The sequence below is a fragment of the Procambarus clarkii genome, chromosome 87 (assembly GCF_040958095.1).
Source record: "Procambarus clarkii isolate CNS0578487 chromosome 87, FALCON_Pclarkii_2.0, whole genome shotgun sequence".
Classification (NCBI taxonomy): Eukaryota; Metazoa; Arthropoda; class Malacostraca; order Decapoda; family Cambaridae; genus Procambarus; species Procambarus clarkii.
The window spans coordinates 8,782,788-8,802,817 of record NC_091236.1 but is presented as its reverse complement, the minus strand read 5'-3'; the positions used below and the strand labels follow the sequence as shown (position 1 = coordinate 8,802,817).

At 37.3% G+C, this 20,030-nt stretch overlaps 1 protein-coding gene across 5 annotated transcripts in view; it reads left to right on the top strand.

The window, feature by feature from the left end:
• Positions 1–16,840, top strand: part of cN-IIIB (cytosolic 5'-nucleotidase IIIB) — a 28,996-nt gene extending 12,156 nt beyond the window's left edge. For 3 of the 5 annotated variants that reach the window (XM_045729056.2, XM_045729057.2, XM_069317370.1), the window contains exons 5-8: positions 10,117–10,339; positions 12,370–12,532; positions 13,960–14,160; positions 15,576–16,840. In XM_045729056.2, the coding sequence (XP_045585012.2) occupies positions 10,117–10,339; positions 12,370–12,532; positions 13,960–14,160; positions 15,576–15,677 (689 nt within the window). In that variant the 3' untranslated portion in view covers positions 15,678–16,840. Of the gene's footprint in view, positions 1–6,738; positions 6,809–10,116; positions 10,340–12,369; positions 12,533–13,959; positions 14,161–15,575 lie in introns of all 5 variants that reach the window. The other 2 variants (XM_045729058.2, XM_069317371.1) reach the window with 1 other exon arrangement.
• Positions 16,841–20,030: the final 3,190 nt, after the last annotated feature.

Genomic DNA, 20,030 nt, shown 5'->3' with positions numbered 1-20,030 from the left:
CCAGGATATATAATAAAATATATTAATACAGTAGCTTGTTTAGTAAAATATACTAAAGCATCAAGTATATGTAGTTTGTACAAGCTCATTTTTTATTCTGGATTTTATTTGGGGGGTATTTCTTTTCAAAATTATTAAATTCAACGTGTGTGCTCTGTACCAGTGGTCTATGTTCTTGGCTCAATACCTAGGAACCTTTGAATCAATTCCCAGGCAGGACAGCAAATGGTTAAGCTTCCTTTCACCTGGTGCCTTTCTTCACCTAGCAGTAAATATGGTGCCTAGGAGTTAGGCAAGTGTTTTAGGTCACTTCCTGGGAAAGGGCGATACTTTTTTTTTACCCAGGGGGCACCTCGATAAGCCTGATGTACCCTTCCCATCCCCGACAACTGGAATTATTCTGTGGAAAAAATATCTGGAAACATTTTTCAAGGCTCAAGATAACCTCAAGAAGATAGGCATTGGAACTTAGATTGTGTATGGTATTTTCATTGGATGACCTCTATTGCTTTGGCAGCTAAGGGGTCAAATAGCACTCGCATTGATTCCAGAAGTCCAATTATATATTGATATTTCAGGTCCTGATATTTAAATAAGTAATAGTGTAACTTAAAAATCCTAAAACCGTGTTTAGCACATCAGCATAAAGCATCAAACCTTGCGTCACATTTGGTCTTTCATTATTGAGGACATGAAGTCAGTCAGGCTAATTGAGGCCCTCACAAGGCCAATGCCTGACCTTCCTGAGGATGCAACACACAACAGTTGCTCAACTTCTTGGCTGGAGTTTATTGCTAGGTAAACAAGAGGCATCAGATGTAAAAAAAATATGCCCAAACATCTTTTTCTGCCTGGGAACTGAACCAGGGGGTCACTCAGTTGAGATGAGTCACGGCACTGTTTAGGCAGGTACAACTAAACACAGTGACACGACTGTACCCTTCGAGAGAGTGTTGCTGTCCTAGGCAGCTGCCACTTGTTTGCACAATTAAAAAAGAAAAGTATAATAGTGTTACTTTTTTATTTTTAAGCATTTATAATATGGAAGTAATATTTAAACAAAAATCCATATTTTCTTGGATATACAAAGTTTTATATAAAATTAAAATGTTTGCAAATTGGGTCATGAAATATTATTAGAAGTGCGCATTGAAATCACACGAATGTGCCTGTGAGAAAATATTGAGGCTGTACAGTGGGATTGAACTTATGTCCCTGGACTCCCCCAGACACGTACATGCACACTACCAACTGAACCATGATAAGTTAGTAGTATCTCAACCAGAAGTACAGTACTAGCAGACTTGCCAGAAGCTTTAGAAGGCACCATTGAATACAACAATCTAAGATTGACAAGATACCCAAACATACCCAGGTGTAGGTTAGTTTTAATAATATCCTGTGGCATAGACTACGCAACATAGTCCCAGTGTCCACTACTGTACTGCATAACATGGCATGCCATCAGCTATTGTTTACTCCAGTTGCTCAGTATGTCCAAAGGATACTGCAGCCTCTTAGAATGTGAGTTGCTTACCCAATCACTTGGACTGGTTGGTATAATGACAGCCACATTTCTTGAGGGTCAGAGCTCGATCCCCAATGGTCCAAGTGTTGTATGATCTTACTGGCTTAGTGCTTTCTCCTGGTAATTATTTTAGCTTTTCAACTGCTTGAATACTCTCGCTTCATCTGCAAACATGTACATTTATTTTCTTTATTCCCTATGGCTGGTCATTGATTTGGACTAAACATTATTGAGACTAGCTCCAATACTATGGCACTTGACTAGTTAAAATCCTCTAGTAAGATCAACTTCCTCTTACTATAATTCTCATCTTTCTGAATCTCTCATCTACTCTAGTAGTATCCCTTGCATGCCTTCTGGTGTTCTAGCTTTTAACACTTTCGCGCTCTCCGCGAAGGTCAGGGAAACAACCGTATGTGCGCGGGGCGTTTTTATCGCTTAAGCGTAAAAACAAAAATGTGTATACTCTTTTTACTCTTCTGACCTTAGTTCTCATGCTACGTATTTCATTTTGGTACCAACGTGTTTGCAATAAAATTCTCTAGAAGAACATCAGTAAAAAAAGTCACGAAAGCTATAGGGATACCAGCACCAAATAAATAACTACGAAGATGACTCGCCGTGAGCGCCCAACAGCAACAAAATGTTTTTACTCTTGGGATTGTTATCACCTCCACACTTGTCCTACATCGTTAATTTTGGTATCAATGGACTCGCAATGAAATTCCCAACACGGTGATATGAATATAAGCGTAGAATAATGATTGCGGCCCGCCCGCAAGAGTGTGGGAAGTGGTGAAATTGTTACCCGGTGTCGGTGACGGGACGACGCACGGCGCTTTGAAAGTTTATACTTATTTCATTCTCATGACATTATTATTCTATGTACGTCATTCATTTTTGTGTCAATGTGTTTGCAATAGAATGTTCTATGAGCCCGTAGGTAAAAAAGATCAACAAAGCGTAAGATAGAATAGCGCCAAATATAAAACAAAGCTGGAACATATCAGTGAGAGTCAAACACACACGAAATGTTTTTACTTTTGTTATGTTTGTGAACCTTTCATGAACTTATTGTACCATGCAGCCTATTGGTGAGAAAGAGAGCCTCATGGCGCGCAGTTTGAAACAAACCCAAAGTAAATCGGATAAAAATTGAATTTTATACAAATATTTTAAAAGAGGACATAAGTTTATGTCCACTATGCGGGAGCGGGTAGGCGAAACAGGACTCCGGGGTGCGTCCTCATCCCACGAAAGTGTTAAAAGGAGTCCATCCACTCATTCATCTCTTCTGTTACTGTATTTCATTGTCACAGAAAGGTGAAAGATTTGACACCTGACTCCCGTTTTGAATTCAAATTGTTGATTACTAGCATGTTATTGCTTTCTTGGTTGTTTATCCATGCAAGCTTGATTGCGCTTTTGTTTTTCCTAACCCGGCACTGATCAGGGAGACCACTTGGTAGTTTTGAGGATCCTCATTTATCTCAAGTTTTGTGTTGTACAAAATTATTATATAGTCCTTTTTTCAATTGCACTGCCAGTTTGCTTGCATTAAGTGATGCTAAAAATATAACATGCCGCTGGTAGCTGCGCTTGGCTGCACATTCCCTCAGAACCCAAGGTTATAACTTGTCCAGTCCACTGCTTTATGTTCAGGCCTATTAGTAGCATATGTGCATCCTCCCTTGATATATTAATGTATATTGAAGCCTTGTTGTGGCTGGTGTAAAAAAGTGTGTGTAATAAAACCGTTTCCTCATGAATTCAATTTCCAAAATTTGTGTATGGGGTTCTAACATTCTTCCAGTGCCCACAAGCCTATGTTCTTACTTTAATTACTTCCTATTTTATGCATTTCTAGTTAAAATACCCAAAGTATTGTGATATTCTACAGTCCTTTCCTGGATTACTTTTTTATTGTATTTTTAGAATTCATTTCAGCTCTTAATCAGTGTTGTGCATCCTGGTCCTTTGGTCTGATGTTTGGTGTCATATGCCTCTGCCATCCTTTTTTGCCGGACATGAGTTGGGCTGCTGTTAGTTGATGCTGGATAGTGATTGTCTCTTTATGCACATTCCACTGTTGTGTGGTGACTGTTTAGAATTTTTCGTCACTCATAGATGATGGTGTGTGTGTGTGTGTATATATACAATGTATTCTCAGACCATGTTTCCTTACTATAAGGCTTGCTTGTCACAAACACTTTGACGTGTGGTTTACCTAAGGCACAATCGGGTTATCCTCATGGAACATACCTTGGAAGTAAGTGGTTTATTGACAGTTAATTGCCTATGCCTGGGGCTACTCATAGTGCCTGCAGTTTTTTAGGGGTCCACCTAGATGTTGGTTAGATAGTATTTGGCTGACCTCCCATATCCTTGTCCTTTGTGTAACATGCTGGAGCACCTGTACCAACTTGATGTCTTACTTGTGCTTGTTCCAGGTCTCCATTTGTTCAGTCTACTCATTCCTGGGGAAGTCACTTTTTCTTCTTCTAGTGTGTTGTAACACTGTAGGGAGGAAGCTTGAGAAGTTGCCAAGGAAAGCTTGTTCAGAGGTAGACTGTAGAGAGATACAATATTCTTAAATGCAACATTGGTAGCTCTGTCTTGGCCAATAAATTTTGACTTAAGTTTGGTATTTACTTGGTGGTTTGGCTGTTTTAGTAAGTTCATAGTGAATCTTGACAATTTTTGAGTTTAAAAGATTCACATCATGTTTTAAACGATTTGAAATTTTTTGTGTTTTTAGGGAGCATTTGCCTTCCGGTATAATGAGCTATGATGCACAACTGACATCCCTTACCTTCTTTATGGTGGTGAAAGAGTTTTTGAAAAGATCCTTGCCATGGTGAGGCATAATGTGCCCAGGGTCTGTTGGCTAGTGTCTGTCCTCATAAGTCCAGTGTGAAAGGCTAAGGGAGTGACCGAGGTAGTGCTCAGAAAGGGGCATTTCATTTCCTCCAAGTCCTAATATAAATCATAAAATAATACTTTGCTAAATTGGAAAATTTCCTTACTGCATATTTTAAACATTATCAGCAAGTATACTGCATTGGAACAATGTTTATTCATTTACAACATTGGTCTATCCTTGCCCCAACAGTGTGCTTGCTGGGCCAATTTTCCTGGTTGTCTGTAATAAACATTGGTGGTAGGTTTTCTCTCTTTTTGGTGTGAATGTGGAAAATGGCATAAATATATATATATACAGTACTTAAAAGCATTAAAATATTTTAATATTAAAGTAAGTCTCCTGAGAGCTGTACTAATAATCACTGTTAGAAAGAAAGGTAAAAATTTAAGTAATGTATAGTAGTTTAATACTCAATTATTGGGATACAAGATTTACGCATTTTATAACGAGTGAAGAATAAAATCAAAGCCGATTTTTTGAGATGCATTTCATTTAGATTTTTTTGAGGCAGTAGTAGATTAAGAACAGAATTGGATGTATTATGGTCGTGAGTCTGGTTGTCTGGCTTCAGACACAATAAGATTTTGATCTGAGTTTTATATAAACCTTAATTATCTAATTTTTGTTTAGCCATTTAGAAAATTACAGCAACTGTTGGTTATTATTCACTAATGCAACCTGGGTCAGGATTCATCAAGCATTTACGTTTCCACATACGAAGCCTGTGCGTCTTTTCTCAGTTATGGCGGTTTTGTTAACCCTTAAAGTGATGCTATTATATATTGATTCATATGTTAATGCAATTATCATGCTTTGCTTTAAACTGTTATTGTTTAGGTTTCACACCAAGGATGGTAATATAGATGTAATATAACTATGGATGTAGTAGAGTTTATCTTGGTTCATTAAAAAATTCTATCTTTTCATGATTATCTTACTATGCAAATGCGATTGTCACAAATGTTACTATGTCATTGCGGTAATTGTCTAGGTATAAAATTCCATTTAAATTACATGATACAAATACAGTACTGCACTGATTATGTTCATATGGTTTTCACAATTCTGTATGGTTATACTGTAATGAAATTTATCAGGTCAACCCATCATCATTTGAAAATAGTAAAGGAACAGCAGTAGGCCTATTTGCCTATTTGAGACAGCTCCTATATATTCACGATATAATAAATATGAGCTACCTCATATAGGTCAAAAGGCCCATTGGGAATGAGTTGAGGAGAATATAAATAGGAGCCACCTAGTATGGGGGCTACGAGGTAGCTTTTATTTATATCCAGGATAGTAAAAAGGAGCTACCTTGTATGGGCCAATAGGCTGTATGAAGTTTTCTTAGTTTTTATGTCTTATTGATTTTACATTTATTTGTTCATACATATTAGTGTAAAAAACGATCTAGACATCCAAGGTCAACATTGAGTCATCTGCAGGCGATGAGTCACAATAACATGGCTGAAGAATGTTGACCAGACCACACACTAGAAGGTGATGGAACGATGATGTTTTGGTCCGTCCTGGACCATTCTCAAGTCGATCACAATCGACTTGAGAATGGTCCAGGACGGACTGAAACGTCGTCGTCCCTTCACCTTCTAGTGTGTGGTCTGGTCAACATTGAGGGTCACCTGGCTCGGCTGCTGTGAATGTGTGACATAGGGTCTGGTCATTGTAGAGTCTGGTGTTGATAGATGAAGGCTGGGCTGTCACTCGCTTAATATGTTCACTGCTTAAAACTGGCTATAATGTAGCTGGTTTATACAATTTATTTTGGCATTTTCATACTTTTTACATTCAAATTAATCATTATATAAGGACAAATATTTTATTTACCAGTACGGGTATTTATTTTTTCCACATAGGCGGACACCGTACAAATTCATAGCTTCATGTTAGGAGTTAAGCAGTTGAAGAGTTTTGAAAATTCACAACTCATGATTATTATTAATATTATAGACAACCTCAAAGCATTTGAAGCTCATAAAGTGTTTAATAAATGCTACCCAAGCTGCCATGGTTGAGGAAAGATGTACGGGTTTTGTAAATGGTTGCATAAATACTTGATGAATCCTTGCCCTGATGTCCTGTGCTGGTAATGCGTGAGACATTTACTGTATACTGTGGTAACCTGTATCCCTATCATTAACTATAGCAAATCAGCTTTCAGCTTAGTATATTTAACATAAGAACAATTAATAATGATACATACTCTGTATTAGTTGTTTAAGGATGGCCAATGTTGAGTGGAGAATGTTTCGCTGACATATTTCAGGTTATTGCCGACTTTGACCGCACTTTGACTCGAGTCTGGTACAATGGAAAAATGTGCGAGACATGTCATGGTGAGTCTTCATCATGACTACTATCAGCTTTTCTTCGCTTTTAATAGTTACTTTGCTAGTACTGTGCATTTATGGCTAAATGCAGAAAGACAGGCTCTAAAGAATACTCCTAGTTAAATGAGAAGTGTTTTAGAATCAAAACCCACACTTGTTTATTTATGAAATTTATGTTAGGAATTTACAACCAATCTTTCACACTATCCTGAGTACTTTACTAAGGTCTGAGTGTGTGATTGGGATGAGACTTACATCTCAATGTCTAAATGATGATTTAGGCGTTGAGATGCAAGTTTCGTCCTAATCACACACTTAGACCTTGATAAAGCACTCAGGAGAGTGCGAAAGACTTTGTATAAATTCCTTACATAATTTTCACAAACTCATAAGTGTGGGTTTTGATCCTATGATGTCTGTGAAAAGACAATTACCATTACTAAAGAGACAAGTATTCCTATTGACTTTCATTTTAAACTAAATAACCCTGGCAACATCGTGAAATGACAACATGTCCACGTCAAAATTTAACATGCCTTCAAACAGATGAATAGAAGTAATGGTGAAGTAACTACTGTAGCTTCTGTAACCTATAATATTGTATTACTCATATACAGTATGCTGTGTCCACCTTTCAGCCCATCCTCCTCCTAAAATGATAGTACTTATAGTAACAATTTGATCGAAAGTACTGTACCAATATGCGGTGATGGACCATGAAAAAGTTGATGTTTTGTATCTATGAATTTAGCAAAATGGGAATCTTTTTTTTTAAGAGCAACGTATAGAACTTTAACTAACCTAACTTCTAGCAATCCTAGGCCTAATACATGCTATCTTAGGCCCAATGCAATATATAATCATTTGCTTTACTAGGCCTAAGTATGTTAAAAGTTTGGTTCTTAGCTTTATTTTTTCCTGACTATAAAATTAAAAGTACAAAGGTGAACTTTTGATGGTCCATTGGTAGTACTGTACAGTTGGGTTCATTCTTGACTCATAATGGGGAATCTCAGAGTCGAATCCCAGGCGGGACAGAGATGGTTAGATAGATTTCCTTTCACCTAATGCCGCTGTTCACCTAGTAGTAAACAGGTGCCCAGGAGTTATTCAACTGTTGTGGTGTTGCATCCTGGGGAGGGTCAGGAGTTTGACCTTTTGGGGACCTCGATATAAGCCTAACATAAATATACACAGGTTATGTACCCCCAACAAAATAAATGATTATTATTACATGTTGATACTTTCATCCAAATAGGTATTATATACATCATTTCAGGGGGAAAGGTTGCCCCATTATGGGTGTTTAATGTTGGCCTTTGGTGTGGAAGAAGGTGCCAATATTTGCATGTACAGTACTGTACAGTACTGTACTAAGTATATCTGCCACGTATGTTAGCATCTCCTTGGTGTACAGCACTGCTACACATTTAATCATGTTTTAATATTTGATTTTATTTTCATTTTCTTTGACATTTTCATTAAAGTTGTTGCAACAAGTTCATCGTTTGCCATTAAGTTTATGGCTCGGTTAATTTTCCTCTTTTTTCACAAAACTGTACACTGTTTGTTTTGATTATACAGTATACCAAAATAGTGTGCACTGTGTGTGTGTGTAGCACTGAGCTACACAGAGAACTACTACTAACAAACTTTGCACAATTAGCATTCATCACTCTGTACTAGATATAAAAATTTAAGAGTACAGTACTATTTAGTCGAATATAAAACATAATGTAGCTCATGTAATACTGTACCATTAACAGGAAAATTATTTATCGTATACTGTATATTTGCCATATTTGCCAGTGTAATTTAGTAGAATATTTTGTGGGTAAAAAACAGTTGTATGTATCATCATACGTATGCAGGCAATGAGTCACATTAACGTGGCTAAAGTAAGTTGAACAGACCACACACTAGAAGGTGAAGGGACGACGATGTTTCGGTCCGTCCTGGACCATTCTTAAGTCGAAACGTCATCGTCCCTTCACCTTCTAGTGTGTGGTCTAGTCATCATACGTATATTTAAAGTGATGTTCATGATGTTTTACAAGGAAAACACATGATTTTGTGCATGTAAATTCAAAATATATTCCACTGGTGGTGGAGCAAGAATGGGAGTGCTATCCACCAGCAAATACGGTACAGTATGTGTCCTTTATCAATAGTGATTGGTGGAAGAGAGATTATGCTTGTATTATGCAGAGAGCACAGCATCTGTATAGAAAGTACAGTAGTTCTTGTTTCATGTATTAAATATAATAAGTTGAAGTAGTTATTTTTCTTAAATATGAGTTGTAAATAAAAATTGCATTATCGAAGGTGCCTCGTTGGGATTAGTTGTCAGGAGCAAGGGCAAGATTTTTTTTTTTTTTAACAAATGTCATCTGCTTTTTATACTTCTCTCTCATATTTCATACCAAATTGCAATGTAACTCTTAACCCCTACATTTCTCCAATCACTGTTTGCAATTACCTTCTGTATTCACCTGGTTGTACTTGCCTGGTTGTGCTTGCAGGTGGTTGATCTTCGGATCTTTGGTCCCAACTCTCAAACATCAATCAACTGGATACAATACACACACAAATCACAATAGGGTGATATATATTAAATGAACAAATCCACAAGGGCCATGATGAGGGTTCGAAACTATGCACGGGAAGTTCCCAGCTGCACCTTAGTGAACTGTGCTACGACATGAACCATGTCGCAGCACAATTGACCGAGGCGCAGCTGGTAACATCCCGTGTGTAGGTCCGAACCCTCATCACGGCCCTTGTGGATTGGTTCAACTAATTACAGGTTTCTGAGCCTATTGGGCTGTATCATATCTTCATTTGAAACTGTGTTTGGAGTCTGCCCCCACACATCATTTCCTAATGCATTCCATTTGTTAACAACTCAAACTGAAAAAAATTTGTAATGTCTCTGGCTCATTTGAATACAGTACTGTACTAAGTTACCACCCATGTCTCCCTTATTCATGTTCTGCCCCGTGCTAAATAGTTTGTCTTTATCTGCCCTATCATATCCTCTTCAGAATTTTGAAGGTGGTAATCATGTCCCCCATAGGTCTTCTGTTTTCCAGTGATGTGAGTTTGATTCCTGTCGTTTGTGCAAATTATCATATACTGCACAATTTTTTCCATTTGATAGTAACTACTTTTTGGCAGGCACACCATGATGTAATGCTGTACTCTTAAATAGCTCGGCAGCCCAGGGATTAAAGTGCAATGGCATTTTATTTGTGCAGGTCCATCACATGTTATATTTTCTAATTTATTAACCTTTAAAATTTCCTCATTTGTAGGTATTATGGACAACAGTTCTCTCATGCCAGCATTCTACCGTGAGGAGGCCAATAAGTTGCTGGCCAAATATTATCCCATTGAGATTGATCCTAAGATGAGTGAGGAGGAAAAGATCCCACACATGATTGAGTGGTATGAACAGATCCACAAGCTGATAGTTAAGTGCCAAGTTAGTCAAGAGTCACTGGAAGGAATGGTCAGCTCCAGCAATGCTAGGCTCAGGTATTCACCACTTTTATTGCTAATCCTCCCAATTCTTCTTTTTTGTTTTTATCGTGAATAGGAGTACAGAATTATTCCAGTCGAGACATCATCATTACTTCATTTTTTTATAGGTAAGGAAGCACTAAAAAAATGACTAGCATGAGAGCACGTTTTAAACAGTGCAATAAATGACTGTAAAACAGAGAAAGTATTGATGTATATTAATAATTGATTAGATAGGGTAATCCAAGTGATAATTGTCTGCAACTCTGGTAAGTAGTAGCACATGCACTAGCAAAGTATTGAAACTGGTATCTTTTCTGTAATATACTAAATGTGAAGTATTCTCAAGTTGTGACAACTAAAGTGCTCTATTATACATTCCTTGCAGACAGTTTGTCATGAGAGACGGTGGTATAGCCTTCCAGGCTTTTCCCTTGATAATTGCTTATTTCACTTAGTTTTTGTTGATTCTCTTATGCCTTGCATGTACAGTATAACAAGCTTTCTTACACTCGTTTATGTTTGTTCTCCTTCCATTATATCCACAAATCTACTTTTAACATTTCTTTAAACTGATCTTCTCATTCAATTATGCCCTGTAACATAATGGTTAGTACAGTTGTATAATACTGTACTACTAAATGGTCCTGGGTTTGACTTCTTCACAGGACAAGACATTAGGCATGTTTTCTTACACCTGATTGCCTCGGTTGCTTAGTAGTAAATAGGTACCGGTGTTTTAGATGACTTTTGGGTTGTATCCTGAAAAGGTTAGGCTATAGCTTATTGGTACCTCAGTAATCTAGCAGATTTCCTGTCCTCATAATATAAAACTGTAACATACCCTCAATGTCAAAGTAAAACAGGTTTGAATACAGTCCTTTACAGACTCCTCAGAAACTACACTTCAACTTCTAGTTGTAAACCTAAATGTTTCTTGAATTATTACTACACAAAAAAATATGAGAATATATTAAAGCATAGTAATTACCTAAGTATAGTTACAGGATGAGAGCTACTCTCGTGGTGTCCCATCTTCCCAGCACTGTCATGTAACGCTTTGAAATTACTGAAGGTTTTGGCCTCCATCACCTCATTGAACAGAACTAACTTGTTCCACCCATTTACCACTCTGAGAAAGTGAATTTTCTTGTATTTCTTCGGCATTTTTGTTTAGTTAGTTTAAATCTATGACCTCTTGTGCTTGAAGTTCCGGGTCTCAGGAATTCTTCCCTATCAATTTTATCAACTCCTGTTACTATCTTGTACGTAATGATCATATCGCCTCTTTTTTCTTCTATCTTCTAGTTTTGGCATATTTAGTGCCTCAAACCTCTACTCGTAGCTCTTGCCCTTCAGTTCTGGGAGCCACTTAGTGACATGTCTTTGCACCTTTTCCACTTTGTTGATGTGCTGCTTAAGGTATGGGCACCATACAACTGCCACATATTCCAGCTTTGGTCTAACAAAAGTCGTGAACAATTTCTTGAGTATTTCGTCATCCATGTATTTAAAAGCAGTTCTGAAGTTAGAAAGTGTAGCATAGGCTCCTCGCACAATGTTCTTTATGTGATCCTCAGGTCACATAAAGTTTATCTAGAACCACTCCAAGATCTTTCATTATCAGGATTCTTTAAAGATTTCTCACATAATTTATAGGTTGTGTGGGGTCTATGTTCTCCTATTCCACATTCCATAACATGGCATTTATTTTACATTAAATTCCATTTGCCAAGTGATGCTCCATAAACTTATTTTGTCCAGGTCTTCTTGAAGGGCATTACAATCATTTAAGTTACTTATCCTCCCTATTATCTTAGCATCATCAGCAAACATGTTCATATAATTCTCTATTCCATCTGGTAGATCGTTTATGTAGACAGTGAACATTACCGGTGTGTGTGGTAAAAATAGTGTGGGAGTAATTATAAATTTGATCTAAATTAAAGTTTGTGTATTAATTGAATATTAATTTCTTAAAAATATGGTACGTAATTTGGGAGAAGCAGTAAGAGAGGGGCCATAGAAAATGTTATGTCTTTCAGAGATGGAACAGAAGAGCTGTTGAGTAAGCTTCACACTGCCAATGTTCCTGTGCTAGTGTTCTCTGCTGGAATGGGAGACATTCTGGAGCAGGTTCTGAAGCATTTTGATGTTTACACTGACAATGTCAAAGTTGTCTCAAATTTCTTCCAATACAATGATGAGGTAAATATCAGCATTTATTCTGTATTTTAATGTTTAACTTTAAAGGTGCATTATAGGAAAAATAATTATTGCTGAGACCTTCCAAAGTCCACTTTTTCCACATTTGTTTCTCAGTAAAACATATCTGGGTATTATTATTATTGTATACTCTCATTGCTTTCCAACCATAAAACAAATATATGATACTTGTATTTGCACACATTTACACATCACAAACACTCACATGTACACAGGTTCTTAGCATGAGGTAATATGTGGTCTGACTTAGATTTTTGGGCATTGTGCCATGTGGTGGTTGTCAGTGTAGATGACCAGACAGGCTAGGCAGCACAGAGTAGTAAGCAGTGCCCTCATTGGCAGTTATCCATGATGCCATTAGAGGGTTCTGAAGAGATCGGGTTTTTATGAATTGACATCAGTTGGTCATTTTGGGCCCATCCCTGTTGTGTTTTATGGGGCTGATGGCAGATGTAAGGTGGATATAAGCCATTATTACTGTTTTTAATGATACTGTACTTGTTGACCAAACCACACACTAAAAGGTGAAGGGACGACGACGTTTCGGTCCGTCCTGGTCCATTCTCAAGTCGATGGACCAAGTCCTGGACCATTCTCAATCGACTTGAAAATGGTCCAGGACGGACCGAAACGTTATCGTCCCTTCACCTTCTAGTGTGTGGTTTAGTCAACATACTTTAGCCACGTTATTATAACTCATCGCCTGCATACTGTACTTGTACTGGGTGGGACCTGCTGCATGGGTAACAGCTTCTCCCCTGTCAGTCTACCTTGACTTTGCGCCCTGGAGAGGCCACTGCAGACCGACAACCAGAGCGCAACTCCATAGTCTCCTGAGACTGATGGTTGTCTACTACTACTACTACTGTACTGGTACATGACTAGCAGACCAAGTGTGCCAGTCATCCTGCTCTGTGTCTGTCAGAAAATAAAAGCAGGCAGTAGCTCTGCTCTGAGCTTGACAATCCCTTTCACATAAAATGACCCTAAATGCATGTTTGAAAATTTTAAGTGGTGCCAGTGCCTGTATGTTGTCCTACCTGTCTAAGGACACACTTGGTAGCTTATTTTATTTGGTAATAGGGAGTAACATATGATTCAGACCAGATTGTTACTTATTCTATTAAAAAAAATGCAAAATAATTTAATAAGTAGTCCAGTTAAATCTCCACACTCCTGATTTGGTTTACAGTATCATGGTTTCTGATTGCAAACTCTTTTAAGACCATCAAGGTTTCCTCAGAGTATTGAAGCTCCTCTTTACTATGTAATGAAGGAAGCCTAAGTTTTGCTAATCATTAACAATTTTATTTAACCTATCCATGAATTTTGATTAATGTATAAACTATTTTTAATTAGGTTGATAGTTAATCTTAAAAATTATAACTTCAGTTTTAAAAATATTTCAGGGTGTTATGATTGGCTTCAAAGGTGATCTAGTTCATGTTTTCAACAAAAACGAAAATGCTATTCATTCATCAGACTACTTTGAGAAGCTTGAAGGACGAAATAACGTGATACTTATGGGAGATTCTCTTGGTGACATCAAAATGGCCATGGGTGTTCCACAGCCAAGTAACGTCTTAAAGATAGGCTTCCTCAATGATAAGGTAAGATCTCTTGTATAACTGTTTTGTATGTCACAGCCAAACCTACACTTCATTTGTTAATGCGTAGCCAGTTTAAAAAAACAAAGGAAAGTCGACTGTTGTTAAAAAAAAATCTATAGGTACTTGCTCCTTTAAGGATTGGATATATAAATGTTGTCATAAAATGGTTGTTGATTTCATTTTATTTGGTCAACCTTGTATCAGGTGAGGTCACTGCCACACCCTGGACTGGTCACATGCCAGTGACCAGTGCCGTGACCAGGTGCATACGGCCATGTGCTCCTACACTGAATTCTTGATAAATAAAATTAAATAAAAACATTTTTGTTTATATAACAATGCAAAGACTGCAATGGAAGCCTTCTATCAGAATTGTATAACAACTTGTAGTTTTTCTTTTACACTCATCTTAACTGTACCACATAATAACTATCGTTCTTCATTTCCTTTAGCTTTGAACATATCTCACTCCTCTGCTGAAGGTAAAATTCAAGGCTTCCTATAACACTTGGTTAAATTATCAAACAACTATGGGAAGGTAGTGTTGCACATCCTTGTCAAGCTTCAACATCTAACCTGTACAGTATTTATATCTTAGTTATTCCATACTTGATCTATATAAGCCGCTCATTGTTTTTTATATTTTGCTCTACAATCTGTACATTAGAGCTCTTCTCTATCAACTCAGTTTGAAAACTAATTTTGTCCCCATTTTGAACTACCATCCTTATAAAAGTTAAAACCCCACAACCTTGCTATTTCAGAAACCCCTGCCTCCCTTTACTCCAGTTCACTGCAGGCTAATTTCTCCTCCATATACAGTAATAAAATATTTGTTTCCCAAAGGTAATGATTCCTTCCCTAGGATGAAACCCAGAACAGCCGCCTGAGAGGTGAACGGACATGTGCTCAAACGTCTTGTCCTGCCATCCTCTTTACCCTCTCGTTCTGTGCCCGTAAACCTATCATAATAAAAATGCATGGCTGTGAATTACCTCGTCCATTTCTATAAACGTTTCACCAGTAACCAAGTTGCTACCTGATATCGTGTATGTTTTACTATTCTATCTGCTTACTGCCCGACCACTTTGACTGGACGGTAGAGCAACGGTCTCGCTTCATGCAGGTCGGTGTTCAATCCCCGACCGTCCAAGTAGTTGGCCACCATTCCTTCCCCTCATCCTATCCCAAATCTTTATTCTGATCCTTTTCAAGTGCTATATACTATAGTCGTAATGGCCTGGCACTTTCTCCTGATAGTTCCCTTTCCTGCCTTTATTTTTCTGCTCTATTTTCTAAGCTCCATCTTCCTCCATCACTTTTCCTCTTGTATTTTCCGTACATTAAGAACTTTGCATGTAATATTCACATTGGTTTGAATTATTATTTATAATTTGTTTTTGGTTTTATTTTAGGTTGAAGAACGACTGGAGGCATACATGAACAATTTTGACATAGTTCTTATTGATGACCAAACCATGGATGTTGCTGGGTTAATTGTAGGCTTAATGAAATGATAACTTAGTACTGTACCAATAAATCATATCAGGCAGCAGATCAAAGCCCCCACAGTACACATGGTTAGTGCTGTTATAAACCAAATATTCAGATACTGTATCTCATTTTATATTCTGACATTCACTGGAATTGTTGGTGTGTAATTTCTTTTTGTTACTCTCCTGGGACTTGCAATTTATATTACTGTAAACAATTTTAAATAAAATAATTTGCATTGCTATTACTTTTTAAATTTAATTGCATTACTCTTGGGCTTTTAAATGGATTACATTGCTCTTAAAACTTAAAAAAAAAAATTAATTTAAACATTTAAAAGTTATTTGATTTGTAGAATTTGCAAAGTATAATAATTGTTAAATGTGCCTTGTAACTTTTTAAACATGCAGAGAATGTCAAAATAATTTATAAGGGTCCAGGACGGGCCAAAACGTCATCACTCTATTTTTGTTTTGTGTATTTCGGGTGGGTTATTTTAAGCTTTAATACATGTGGAGTAAATCAGACTACCTATGGTTCCCACTCAGGCCAACCCCTCTTTTTAGACGTTTAATTTGTATGCAGTAATGCTAATTACAATATAGTAATTGCACAGTACTATTGAAATTGTGCAAAATTTATCTTAATTCTTAATGAAGGTCATGAATTTTTTACTTGCACTAAATGACTGCAGTTGCGTTATGAAACTGTGACATTGTATTTTAATCGTTTTATAAATTTTGTTTATACGGCAAAACTTTCATCGTACAATCCGTTAAGCCAGGTGTTGTCCACTTAACATTACTATTCCTCGTTATATTCAAAGTTTTATTAATTGTTGACATGTGGTTAAAAACTATGGTTAACCACAGTGATGATGAACGTGCTGGTATTGGAACTTCTGCATTGTGTTAGTAGTAAAACTACTTCTACAGTGGAAAAGAAGCTGTAAAGATGTGTGCTGTAAGCTACCTTTTCACCCGTAATTTTGTCACTGCGGTGCTCCATAGAATAAGTCTTGTACAATGAGTAATTTTCTGTAAAGATTAAATTAGGATAACATATTTTTTATAGAAGTGATTTATTGTTATGTTGGATTATATACATTGCAGAAGATATAAGTGTCCATTTATGAGTATACTCTCATAATATTTCCAGTATAAAATAAATACAAAAAAAATTTGAATAGTAGTTTTATTTACATATATGTGGACAGCCACACACAAGGGGCAAGTAATGCACTCGATAAAATACTGAGTGTATTACTTGCCCCTTTCTGCATTTTTTTTTTTTTTGCAAGTAGGATAGAGAAATGAGGAGGAAACAAGAATATGACTTGACATGATGTGGGACACATCAGGCTTTATGATATAGTTCCTGGTAGTTCAAGAACAAAGGAATGAGGCACTGGATAGCATTAGAGTTTCAGACTAATTGTAGTAGCAGGTAGGTCACCTCAAATTCAGTCACCTATGAGTTTTTCTTGTATTTTCAGAAAAAATGTCTGTTCTTTGTCTACACATTTGAAAATTGAGAAATATTTATATTGACTCTGTTTTCTAACAAAATTTGGTCCAAGTAGCTCAATTCCATGGTGTAAATGTTGAAATTTTTTTACCATAAATGTAATCAAAGCATATTATGTTACATTTACTCTTCAGTCAATAAAATTTTGTAAATAGAAATGAGCCCATGTTTCCAATACTGTCTATAGAGTATTATAATTGCACTACAAGCAGTGTTGTGTTACTGTACTAGCTAACATTGCAATTACAAATATAAAGTCAACAGAAAAATTTTAAAAATATAAAAATAATATCCACTGGGGTCTGATTAGACTGTACCCTTTGTAGTCCTTAGCATTAGTACTTGCAGGATGAGTATGGATGCACAATAAAGTACCACTTGTCCTACAAGTATAAGGTGCACAAACTACCATTCAAAGGACAAGTATGGGGTATGCAATAAACTAGCCACTGCTGGCAAAAACAATAAACTCGTGGGATCTGAATCTAATCTATTCTGCTCTATAAACTTTGGGTACAATGAGAAAATGTTCTATTTTACAAGTGAATGAAATACTGAAGTTAAAAATATCTATGTATTGTATACCATTGTGAGGGGATGAATTTTTCCAGCTAGCTTGTGCACAAGCAGGAAAGGCAAGTGCACCAAGCCCTTCTTTTGGAAATACTTCACCTACACATGCTTATTGGGTGTCTCCAGACAGCCCATGACAAGACCTTTCCAACAAGACTTCAGTGATCAAGTGGTCACTGTAGCAAGTCGGTGAGTAAAGGTATCATCATGAGTATGTTTCATGTTAGTTTTGTGTAGCAAGTGAAGGGGGAGTTGGGGTAGCCAGTGGTGTGGCTGCCACCAAGCCTCATGCCATGAAGTCAGAGGCATCACGCCACCTCAAGAGGAGTTGTGAGTGGTGGAGCCACCTAGTCCTCTGAGGCGCTATTGTGATTGGCCAAGTCAAAAGAGGGAACCAGCTTGGCCCAGTTCTGGTTTGGGTGCCAAAATCATTCCGAGTTGTGTTGTCGCATTAGGAAAGTGTGTTGTTTTGTAGTCTCAGGGCCAAACTACATGAAACGGTGCCTGCAACAACAATTAAGTACAGTACTCCATCTCATCGTACCTCGATGCGACTCTGCCATAAGAAACGCAGAATCCGTAATTCGTGGGCGAAAGTACTTTGATCAAGTGAGGAGTGAACTTACGAGTAGAGTCAACGGTGTGATCGCTACCATAGCAGAAGGCAACAGACTGTTTTGTGAATCCACGTTTAATTCCCGCATCACTCGTCATTAAGTTTCATTGACTAAGATCCCTAGCATTGGAGGTATCCGGGAGGCTCTACAGCAATCAGGGATAGTGTTCAGTAGAAATTCCAAGAATTTTGGTCCAACGCTTGGGACTTTATCTCAAAGCCGTGAGAGGGTGCCGGTCAATAGCTTATTTGCTTCACGCTGCACCACGCCGTGTTAATCATTCGTGGTTTTGTCTTAACCATATGGAGGAAGTGAGGGTGATCTCCAGCTCTGCAGTACTGAAGTACTGCGGAGCTCAAGTTAATTAGAGTAATTAACCCTCATCAGAGTAAATTTGACATAGACTGTGGAGACAACTGTTGATAGGGTTGACAGTGGGGTATAATGTAACTCATTTTGAATTAGCTATCCGTGTGACAGTAATTAGTAATTACTCACTGAATGTGCTTGATGGGTCAAGGGTGATGTAATTAAAGATGAGCAAGTTATTGTTTGATAGTTGACTTGTCTGTAGGATACAAGGGTGTGATTTAACTTAAACTAAATTGTTGCCGACTGGTGTTGACAATCAATGTAATTGATCACTAAGCATTAGAGTAATGAATTAGTCATTAGTTCGTTGTCGTCCTGATGACGAAGTGTTAATGTTGAATTAATAGGGGGTTACCAGTGTTGGCATTAACCTGCCTAGTTGTAGCGATCTCATTGCAGGGGGCTGCAAGAGTTGATTTGCAAGTTGTAGTTATTGATTTATATTGCAGGGTGCTGCAAGAAATTTGTTATTACAAGTTTGCATCCTAGGTGGGCACACCATTGTTCAGTTAGTTCATTGTTTCAGCCTGAAGCAACCACAGATGAGATTTTTGTGGTTATACTTGGAGCGGCATTTGACAGGAGTCTTTGCTACACTAAGGCTGTTGAATTAGCTTTCTCTAACGTGCCACTGAAAGACAGTAACGTAACGTCAAGTTGTTGTTGTTGTAGACTTAGTTTCTTGTTGAATAAATTGTTAATTGTCATGAGAACGGTCTTTATGTCAAGCCCTACAAGAAAATTGTCCTACACACATATTCTGCAATGTATGACATTTTATGTGAATTTTAAAAGAAGGCCTGCTTCTGGATTCGAACCAGAGTCATAGCACCACACATCAAATTAAATTTGGTGTGAGAATCTGTGATTTACCCTTAAGTGCACTTGCATTAAAGGAGGTTGACAACCTAGTGATAAGGATATCAACTTCATTGAAGGCCTGGCAGTTGCTCCCGCCTTTCTATGGTCTCTTGTTTAAAGCACAAGCTGTGCACGCAGTCCTTCTGTTTGAGGTCAACCTTCAAGGTAAGGTGAATAGAAAATTCTTACAACCATTGATCTAAAGTTATATTGGCAAATTGATATTGACTTATGGGTGAAGAGAGTGTCCTAGTTCATTTTCACAAGTTACAATTGGAGTGCTCTATACTGGGAAATTCATTACCGGAAGTTACCTGCTATAAGTAACAATATCTCAGCCTAATTCTGGCAATTGCATCACACTTTGGAAATTAAATGTATACAGTACTGGTACATATTAATAAAAGATTACAAATAAATTACTAT